Source organism: Nilaparvata lugens, chromosome 10 (assembly GCF_014356525.2).
Source record: "Nilaparvata lugens isolate BPH chromosome 10, ASM1435652v1, whole genome shotgun sequence".
Taxonomy (NCBI): domain Eukaryota; kingdom Metazoa; phylum Arthropoda; class Insecta; order Hemiptera; family Delphacidae; genus Nilaparvata; species Nilaparvata lugens.
The window spans coordinates 30,029,625-30,041,451 of NC_052513.1; the positions used below are offsets into that span (position 1 = coordinate 30,029,625).

Below are 11,827 nucleotides of genomic sequence, written 5' to 3' on the forward strand. Positions count from 1 at the left end.
GGCACCTATCTCAATTATGGATGTGTGTCCAAATTTATGGACTAATTTTGATCAATTGTGATTTTTAATAAAAATAGGGAAAATATTACAAATAAGAATAGTATACAATGTGTTTTCAAATAGAAGGTCGTTGAATCTCTTTTACAAGAAAAGTAGGATTCAAAAAACCTCTCAATGATAATTATATTGTAATCTTATCTATATTAAGGCTATATCGCAGGGTGAGAAATCCATGATTTCTGCTCGAAGCTTCTAAGAACTGAATACGCTTCAAGATTATTACTTCTTCCCCAACCCCACAATTTTATTTTTAACTATTTCTGTTTTGACCCGTAACAAAGCTGTAAGTTTCTGAAAATAGGCGATAGAATGTTCTATAAAATAAAGTGGCATTCATATAAAAATGAAAAACATTCATTCAAAAGAGATTCAAATCAATCCGAACTGTTCAATACTGTTACATTCTTACCGAATAATTTTACTTGATAGTTTAGATACAGAAACTGTTACTATATAGCTGTATTGTATAGATGGCCGCAAGGATTATACGTACACTCCTTGATTATTACCCTTCTCTTATTGCTATTTTGAACAATAGTGCCCTTCGTCAGGTAGCTAACCAGGTAGAATTGTAGAATACATTCTACATTCATACATAAATTCATAATAGGCATGACATATTTTTCGAATTTTTAGTAGTAACTGAGTGTCAAGTTGACGCTTATCTTGATGTCTACTGCCTTCAAAAATATCACGTTTAAATATAAACGTGTGCTACATTGTTAGCGAAAGGACAATGATTGTATTCCCATTCAATTTTCAATGGCATGTTTCTTGGAATATTGAAACGTATAGTTAATACTAATAAATTTGAACATCAAGTTCAAAAACACGGTTTGAATTATCCAAATATCGAAACATCCTACATTCCTTACATCACTATTTGAATTATCCAAATATCGAAAAATCCTACATTCCTTACATCACTATTTGAATTATCCAAATATCGAAACATCCTTTCGATTCAACTACATTTATTTTTATCCGTACAACATTTTCTATTTTCCAAGTTCTCTTTCTCCCTTTTCTCAGCGTCATCACCATTTTTTCTTATTCCACTACATTTCTGTTTTTGAAAAGATGACTTTCCCCTTACTATTTTTAATATGTGCAATTTCTTTAAAACTCCAGAGCTTTGTTCTTTTTATCTACATTCAATGTCTTAATTCAAATTCAAAATCTTATTTTTTCCTCTGATCAAACTCTCAATCATCTCAGTGATCAATCTCATTCATATCTTGTCGACTTTATCTGCTAAATATAACCTCGTCGTTGTAACAGAAAATAAGGCTCAATTCAGATTAGAAGCAACCTTCATGTTTCTGACTTCATTACGAATTTCACCTCTTCTCTATCCGCATCGCGGATGCGGTGTGTGGGGTTTTGAATAAATTGCAATAGCATTTTGTGAGTAAATTTGAAAATATGAAAGGAAATGGTATATTGAAATTATTCAATTGCTATTAAATCATAATAAGTAATTCAATAAAATTCCTCAACTAAATATAATCCTATCAAATTTCTGAAGATTTTTGCTACGTAGAATATTGACAATAAATATATCTGAAGGAAATTCGATGAACGCTATTTCACAAAAATATTAATACTGTATTAAAAATAACATATTTTTGTGTTGGCTAGTAGAGTTCGTATATCGAATTTTCTTCAGCTATTTATTTAGTTGTCAATATTCGCAATAATTGTGGAAGTCTTCAGAATATTTGATAGCACTATTATTTAGGAATTTTGTTGAATTAATTATTAACTATTTTATTGACTGAATGTTGGTTTAATTTTGCTAGATCGAGATTGAATTTTTCTACAATTTTGTAGTATAATTGTTTATAATTCTTCATTTCATATTATATTGTACTGGAGTGTTAAATATGATTCTGTGGGATATTTTTTGAATTTTCATTTTTTCCTGTTTATTCAATCTCGTTTTAAACTCTACATAAATAAAATAATCATGTATCAATTTTCAATAGGTTGATTTGGGGTATGTTCAAAAATATTTCTCAAATTATTAAAAAGATACTTTATACACCAGCTGGCTCAGATCGTTGAATAGTAGACTTGAGATGCGCGTGAACACTAGCGTCAGGTGATCAATTTCCATAACGGCAAGGAAAGTTGTGTGAGCGCGCGACAACAGATTTTCTTTTAAATTGTCATTTCAGGTATAATTTGTGTTTCTCATATGGTAATATTTAAAAATTATTTCATCTATTCAAAAATACATTTCAAATCAATTATAGACGACCAAAGGACGACTTGTGTACTAATAAAGTATTTTGGTAAAATGAAGAAAAAAATGACGGCTGAGAATTGTTTGTTTACATTTGTACAGTCACTTTCAAAAGTAAAAATGAAATATTTCTGGCAAACTGACAGAAAACGTTGCCAAACCTCTGCCTTGTCAATGCCTTCTATAGACGGTAGCTGATACAGGTTTATTGATAATATAAACAGTTCATTCTCGTTTAAAAACCCACTCAATCAGTTTCTCTCTGTCTCACTCAATCTACTCATAAATTGGAAGGCCTCTCCTTCCGCATCTGTTGGCGATAGTGGATAGCTTCCGGGGGTCGGTGGAAAATATAAAGTGAAAAATTATATTTTTAAATAATTTGATAATGAATTTACATAATTACGATGAAATATTTTGTTAATTGATTATCAATTTTACATTGTTAGAAGACGATCTGGTAACAGAGCAAAACAAGAAAGAGATAGCGCTATCTGCTTTGTTGCATGTTAGGCTAAACTCACACTTACGCGACTCAGCAGGTGACTCTAGTCTCTTCTCGACGCAGCATGTGTTTTCAAAATGGTGACATCGCGGAGACTACACCTTTTCCAATTTTATTTGAGAAAGTATCAATTGTATTTGCGAATAGTCACTTGTAATTGAGAGAATGTCAGATGTAGATGAGAATAGTCAATTGTATTTGGGAAGTCATCACATGTAATTGAGAATAGTCAATTGTATTTGAGAAATCGTCAAATGTAAATGAGAAGATATCAATTGAAAATGAGAAAATTTTCCAATTAACACAATGTGTAAACACAATGGGTGTTTACAATTGAAATATTCGAGTTACAACCCCTTAAGAGAGGTTGAAATTCAGTTCTTTTGACCAATAACTTATCATGAAGGTAACAGTATTATATCTACAGTAAAACAGTCTCCAATCTATTGAAGTGTTCCCATACATATGACTCACTCTGTATATTAAAGCATGCATACAGCGAGGGGAATTCTCAATAATTGAGAATTGTATTGAATACTTGCGAATACTTGATTGAAAAGATGACAATCTCTTCAACCAACTCGGAGGGCATTTCTATTCTAGGAATTAAACTCTCATAAACTAAAAACAGGATAATGTGTGGTGAATTCCAATTCTTTTCAATCTCCACATTATTTTCCAATAACCGGAGAGATAATAGTTGGGAATATTCAAAGATTTTTCCAAATTGCAATTTATTCAGTTTTTATAATGCATTTATGATGTGAGTGTTATACTATCTCCCCATACTTTCTTTTGTTCCATATTGGGGCTTTCTACCACATGTGAGTCTGAGTGTGAGTGATGCGTATATGTGATAAAAATTATATTTCTACACCTTTTCCAATTTTATTTGAGAAAGTATCGAGTTAATTTGAGAAAGTATCGAGTTATTTTGAGAATAGTCACTTGTAATTGAGAGAATGTCAGATGTAAATGAGAATAGTCAATTGTATTTGGGAAGTCATCACATGTAATTGAGAGTAGTGAATTGTACTTGAGAAATCGTCAAATGTAAATGAGAAAATTTTCCAATTGACATGTCGTGGCTCTTCTGTAGCCTACAGGTTTGATTTGAGCAGGAAATGATACTGTACTACGTACACAGTATTCCAATTACTACCATAGGATTTGCATGGGGGCAAATTAATATTTCCAATGGTGAAATTATCTCCCCTGTAGTACTGTTTACGAATGATGAATGAGAATTATTTCTATGTATGTATTGGCAACGCGAATTTTGTCTCCAAACATTTTGTGAAATATTGCACTTGATGAAGACAAATTCTCTATGTTCAAGGCGCAATTGAACTTTATCATCAATCAATTGAATCTCTTGATCAAGCAATTCGTCAATTCTTCAATGGATTTTGCAACTCGAAAATATTTTTCAATTTAAAAACTTAACGTTTTATTAGAATATTAAAATATATATTATCATATTATTTTCATAAGTACAATTATGAAAAATATAAGTACTGGAAGCACTGGATTTTTAAAATCATTTCCCAATTACAACTGACAACTTCTCGATCTCAAATCGTATGTTCTCAAATTGAAATGATAGTTTCTCAAATAAAATTGACTATTCTCAACTACAAGTGATGACTTCTCAAATACAATTGACTATTCTCATTTACATCTGACGTTTTCTCTATAATACAAATGACTATTCTCAATTACAATTGATACTTTCTCAAATACAGTTGGAAAAGGTGTAGATTGTGCCTTGGTCACTGAGTAGAAATAATTTCGAATCAAAAGTTCTTTATCGAAAATTCATTTGAAATTTCATTGTTAATAACAAACAAAATCATCAAATATCAAAATATCATAAGGAAAGTGGCGCGCTTACCATCTTCATCCATTGATCACCCACATTCTCCTTCCAAATCACTGATGGAATGCCCTGCACTAACAACCTTCATTCTCTGCAACCGCTCTTGATTTCACATTTATCAAATTAATATTAGCTTTTCTTTTATATGTCTTCTGCATTGAGATTGATATTAGAATCAATTTTGAAAGGATAGATATTGGTTGAGTTTGCAGAAGGATATCACAATGAACAAAGGAAACAGCTCGAATTCAACGTAATAAATAACGAGGAAGCTCAAGATAACTATTAAAGTATTCAAGCCAAGCCTAATTATTCCGATGATAAAACAGTGATTGAAAAAATATGGGCCTATATTATTATTCAAAGTATTACTAGGAGAAAAAGGCTACATTGAGAACCTTTTTTCAACTTTATAATAACTGTTGGGATATTAAAACTTTGAATAAAAACCTCCAGTAGAAAACCTTGGAAGCCATTCATCTTTTCAAATGTTGCTAAATTAAATCTATTCATTCCTTCTACGAGTATCCCTTCTCAAAGTATCAAATAAGAGTTATCCATCTCCAAACCGGTATGCCCTTACATTATCGAGCATTCTGGAAGATCTAGGAGTTCAAAAGTGATGAGTTTCTAAAAAATTGAAGATAAATATTGTATAAATCGTAGGAGATGGGACTTGAAAGTTATGTAATTTTTTAGAAAAAGACTTACAAAGCTGCTCGAGAAAAATAAAGATAAAATATTGTATATGACCGTGACACACAACTATCACCTGGTTGAATTATGTGGATAAGTGTATATCATTTTTTCCTGAATTAAGAGTGCACTCCTAAAAGATTATTAAAGATTGAACCGGCAAGATGTTATACTGATTCTATGTAATATACAGTAGGCTACACATACAATATATCAAGGATTTTGAGAGAAATAATATTATACTCTAATTAATGTTTTCACCTTTTTAATTCCTTACTCAATGATCGATTTATCAAATTCATTAGCATTGAGTAATTGAATTAAAGCATGTTCATTTTCAAATATCGGGGACCGAGCTTTGCTCTGGAGTACAAAAGCATACAAAATTTATCACAAAAGAAGAAATTATAATAAAATTCATACAGAAATGTTCTATCTAATCACAGTAAATTGAGATTAATTCCCAGAGAAATGCAAAAATTTCCCTCACAAAGGCCCAGTTGCACAAAAGCCGGTTAAATATTATTCCTGATTAACTTCACGTGAACCAAATCAGAGACTATTTCAGAAAGATGGATCTACTGGAATTAATCAGGATTGAAAATAACCCGGCTTTTTTGCAACCGGCACTAAGTACCTGATTGAATGATTACAAAAGTTCAACAGCTGAGTCATAATTTCGACAGTCCCACACACATGAACTCGCTCACTCACTTCCATCACCAACAGACGACGAAATAATTATATCAGCTGTTTCTCCAAGGGTGAATAATAATTATCCTTTTAATGTCCTTCAGTGAGTTTTCCCAGGGGTGAGATCTAGTGCAATCGAATCTTTATATTACAAACCTAGTTTTACTCATGAGCGACGAGTTTCATTTTCATTTGGACGGTTCTGTAAATAAGCAGAACTGTCAATTATGGTGTCGAAAAAATCCGCAAATATTCCAAGAGAAACCATTACACAGTGCCCGAGTGGTAGTGTGGTGTGCAGTAGAAGTGGGGGTCATTGGGACGTATTTTTTGAAAACGATAACGGCGAGGGAATTAACGCAGACCGCTATTTGGAAATGTTTAATATTTTTTTCTTGCCTGCACTTCGCCGTCGTCGCATAGTAATGCAAAAATATGGTTCCAGCAAGATGGGGCTACGGCACACATTGCTCGAATTTCAATAGAACATGTCCGACAAGCTTTCCCTGGAAAAGTCATCTCTCGTTTTAGAGATGTTCCTTGGCCCCCACGGTCTTCTCATTCGATGATCATGAACTTCTTTTTTTGGGGTTCCTTGAAATCGCGTGTTTACGCTGAAAAACCATGCACATTGCAAGAGTTGAAGGAAGCCATTCGAAGAGAAATCCAAGCCATTCCACGAGCAATGTTATGAGATGCGATGCATAAGGGAACGTTTAGGGAACATCTGGAAACATGTATTTAATCGGAAGGACACCACCTACGCGATGCTATTTTTGCCACTTAATTTTTGCAATTTTCTCAAAGTTCCGAGTTTGTAGAACACACTGTGTGAAAAAAATGAAGTTTTTGTTCAAAATTAAAAAATTTGTGGCTTTTTTTAAAACCATGCGGTTCCCAGTAAGCACTCTTTAGAAAAAACAAACAGACGGACAACGACTTGGGCCTCTAGTAAGTCTAAAGTGAGATCTCGCTGACGCTCGTTCAATTATTCAATTTGGTTTTTGAACAATCAAAATCCAAAATCACATAGAACATACAGAGACAGACGGACAGGACTTTGCTTGGTCATGAGTGTCGTAAGTCAAAAGTGAGAATTGCTCTCACGCACATTCCTAACCCACATTTGTTTTGAACATGCTCTTGACTATAGTGAGGTCCATGTTATAATGACAGTATTTTTTCAACTTTGGTTTTGCTATACAAGTTTTTGGTTTGTCTATCATTCGACAAAGCCGGTGGTACTACCCTTTTCTAGGTCCACAACGATGCCAATTATGTTTTTGACGGTGTAGAAATATAATTAATTAATGCAGAGAATCGGCATCGCTATTCTCCTATCTTTATCCACTGCCATTATAAAGTGGACCTCACTATAGAGTTGAGTCTCTTCTCGACCTGAGTCGCGTAAGTGTGAATTGAGCCTACAAGTTTATTTTGTGACCTGTGTTCTTTTCGTGGCTATAAAGAGTTGCAGTGGATTGTTTTTTACGTTCAGTTAGTGTTCTTCTAACCTGGCTGATATTCTTCTATTTGTTTGATCTTGACACAATTCCAGGCAGCAGGGAATGCTGTAAACGCCTTGATTTCAAAATAGTTTATGGGTTTTGATTTGATTTATGTTTAGTATATTCTTCCAATTCGGTCGGTGGTACCCCTGTAGTCACAGAATACAATATGAGTCTATAAATGATTTATTCTGTGCCCTAGTAAACCCGTCTACCTGAAGAAGAACGTCTTCCTTCCGTAAAAATATACTTTTTTTGTAGTTTGATGAATTAATCAATTCAATTATTTGACTTTTACCACTCAGATATCGAGATCTCCCTCAGACCAGGCAACACAACCTGATATGAACAATCATCAATGATTAAATCAGAACGATAAGATTTCAATTAGATCTGCCTCACGCTCAGGAGAACTTGATAAGAGTTACTCATCGTGGTAAAAGTGAACTCAAGCCGGTTGAATTTCAACTGTGATTGATTTCACGGGTCTTTTCTAAGGTTAGGCGCACTACAGTTAGTTAAGACAAGACAAGACATGATCAGACACCATTAGTCACAATACTTCACATTGTTGCTTATGACACAACTCACACTGATTAGTCATTGATTGCAATTAGACATGTCTTCATAAGCAACTATTTGTGAAGTATTATCAACTATATTATATAAAGCACTGAACGTGACCAATACCTACCTATTATTAGTAATAGTAGGTATTGACGTGACTAACCGGTGTACGCTCCGCCCAGCCTAAAAGACCTTCTCTGATTGATTCTCGTGGAATTAATAACGGTTATAATACAACCGGCTTTTGAGCAACCGGCATTAAGAAAATTCTATTATTATTTTATATTTTATGGTTCGTTCAAAAGAGAAGATTCTATTGTACATTTCAAGGTCGAGTAATGATTTTTATAATAAGGGGTTACCAAGATAAATAGCTTTGAATATAGAAATTGGTCATTTATTGTGTTTGGGAATATGGGCTTCCTACACTGAACAATAAATTTCACTACACTGAAAATAAAAAATTTCAATTTTTCATCCATGATGGTGTTACATCATGGATTTTCGAGAAAATAAAAAAAAATCAATTTTTCATGATTTTCATGATGGTTAGCCTACATCATGGATTTTCTGAGATTTACATCATGGATTTTCGAGAAAATAAAAAATTTAAATTTTTCATGATTCTCATGATAGTTAACCTACATCATGGATTTTCTGAGATTTACATCATGGATTTTCGAGAAAATAAAAAATTTCAATTTTTCATGATTTTCATGATGGTGTTAGTGTTACATTATGGATTTTCGAGAAAATAAAAAAAAATCAATTTTTCATGATTTTCATGATGGTTAGCCTATATCATGGATTTTCTGAGATTTACATCATGGATTTTTGAGAAAATAAAAAATTTCAATTTTTCATGATTTTTATGATGGTTAGCCTACATCATGGATTTTCTGAGATTTACATCATGGATTTTCGAGAAAATGAAAAATTTCAATTTTTCATGATTTTCATGATGGTTAGCCTACATCATGGATTTTCTGAGATTTACATCATGGATTTTCCAGAAAATAAAAAATTTCAATTTTTCATGATTTACATGATGGTTAGCCTACATCATGGATTTTCTGAGATTTGCATCATGGATTTTCGAGAAAATAAAAAATTTCAATTTTTCATGATTTTCATGATGGTGTACATCATGGATTTTCGAGAAAAATAAATTTAAATTTTTCATGATTTTCATGATGATTAGCCTACATCATGGATTTTCTGAGATTTACATCATGGATTTTCGAGAAAATAAAAAATTTCATTTTTCATGATTTTCATGATGGTTAGCCTACATCATGGATTTTCGAGAAAATAAAAAATTTCAATTTTTCATGATTTTCATGATGGTTAGCCTACATCATGGATTTTCTGAGATTTACATCATGGATTTTCGAGAAAATGAAAAATTTAAATTTTTCATGATTTTCATGATGGTTAGCCTACATCATGGATTTTCTGAGATTTACATCATGGATTTTCGAGAAAATGAAGAATTTCAATTTTTCATGATTTTCATGATGGTTAGCCTACATCATGGATTTCCTAAGATTTACATCATGGATTTTCGAGAAAATAAAAAATTCCATTTTTTCATGATTTTCTTGATGGTTAGCCTACATCATGGATTTTCTGAGATTCACATCATGGATTTTCGAGAGAATAAAAAATTTCAATTTTTCATGATTTTCATGATGGTTAGCCTACATCATGGATTTTCTGAGATTTACATAATGGATTTTCGAGAAAATAAAAAATTTAAATTTTTCATGATGGTTAGCCTACATCATGGATTTTCTGAGATTTACATAATGGATTTTCGAGAAAATGAAAAATTTCAATTTTCCATGATTTTCATGATGGTTAGCCTACATCATGGATTTTCTGAGATTTACATCATGGATTTTCGAGAAAATAAAAAATTTCAATTTTTCATGATTTTCATGATGGTTAGCCTACATCATGGATTACCTGAGATTTACATCATGGATTTTCGAGAAAATAAAAAATTTCAATTTTTCATGATTTTCATCATGGTTAGCCTACATCATGGATTTCCTGAGATTTACATCATGGATTGTCGAGAAAATAAAAAATTTCAATTTTTCATGATTTTCATGATGGTTAGCCTACATAATGGATCTTCTGATATTTACATCATCGATTTTTGAGAAAATAAAAAATTTCAATTTTTCATGATTTTCATGATGGTTAGCCTACATCATGGATTTTCTGAGATTTACATCATGGATTTTCGAGAAAATAAAAAATTTAATTTTTCATGATTTTCATGATGGTTAGCCTACATCATGGATTTTCTGAGATTTACATCATGGATTTTCGAGACAATAAAAAATTTCAATTTTTCATGATTTTCATGATGGTTAGCCTACATCATAGATTTCCTGAGATTTACATCATGGATTTTCGAGAAAATAAAAAATTTCAATTTTTCATGATTTTCATGATGGTCAGCCTACATCATGGATTTTCTGAGATTTACATCATGGATTTTCGAGATAATAAAAAATTTCAATTCTTCATGATTCTCATGATAGGGAGCCTACATCATGGATTCTCTGAGATTTACATAATGGATTTTCGAGAAAATGAAAAATTTCAATTTTTCATGATTTTCATGATGGTGTTACATCATGGATTTTCGAGAAAATAAAAAAATCAATTTTTCATGATTTTCATGATGGTTAGCCTACATCATGGATTTTCTGAGATTCACATCATGGATTCTCGAGAAAATAAAAAATTTCAATTTTTCATGATTCTCATGATAGTTAGCCTACATCATTGATTTTCTGAGATTTACATCATGGATTTTCGAGATAATAAAAAATTTCAATTTTTCATGATTTTCATGATGGTGTTACATCATGGATTTCCGAGAAATAAAAAAAATCAATTTTTCATGATTTTCATGATGGTTAGCCTACATCATGGATTTTCTGAGATTTACATCATGGATTTTCGAGAAAATAAAAAATTTCAATTTTTCATGATTCTCATGATAGTTAGCCTACATCATGGATTTTCTGAGATTTACATCATGAATTTTCGAGAAAATAAAAATTTCAATTTTTCATGATTTTCATGATGGTTAGCCTACATCATGGATTTTCTGAGATTCACATCATGGATTTTCGAGAAAATAAAAAATTTCAATTTTTCATGATTTTCATGATGGTTAGCCTACATCATGGATTTTCTGAGATTTACATAATGGATTTTCGAGAAAATAAAAAATTTCAATTTTTCATGATGGTTAGCCTACATCATGGATTTTCTGAGATTTACATAATGGATTTTCGAGAAAATGAAAAATTTCAATTTTCCATGATTTTCATGATGGTTAGCCTACATCATGGATTTTCTGAGATTTACATCATGGATTTCCGAGAAAATAAAAAATTTCAATTTTCATGATTTTCATGATGGTTAGCCTACATCATGGATTACCTGAGATTTACATCATGGATTTTCGAGAAAATAAAAAATTTCAATTTTTCATGATTTTCATGATGGTTAGCCTACATCATGGATTCTCGAGGAAATAAAAAATGCCAATTTTTCATGATTTTCATGATGGTTAGCCTACATCATGGATTTTCTGAGATTTACATCATGGATTTTCGAGAAAATAAAAATTTCAATTTTCCATG

The 11,827-nt window shown here is 31.7% G+C and overlaps 1 protein-coding gene and 1 pseudogene across 1 annotated transcript in view; one reads left to right on the forward strand and one right to left on the reverse strand.

Annotated features, from left to right (window-relative positions):
* The first annotated feature begins 6,969 nt into the window (after nucleotides 1-6,969).
* LOC120353189 (cytochrome P450 6a2-like) overlaps nucleotides 6,970-11,827 on the forward strand; it is a 31,407-nt gene continuing 26,549 nt past the window's right edge. The window contains exon 1 of the mRNA XM_039435994.1: nucleotides 6,970-6,981. Within this exon, the coding sequence (XP_039291928.1) occupies nucleotides 6,970-6,981 (12 nt within the window). The remainder of the gene's footprint in view (nucleotides 6,982-11,827) is intronic.
* Nucleotides 7,886-8,116, reverse strand: LOC120353452 (annotated as a pseudogene).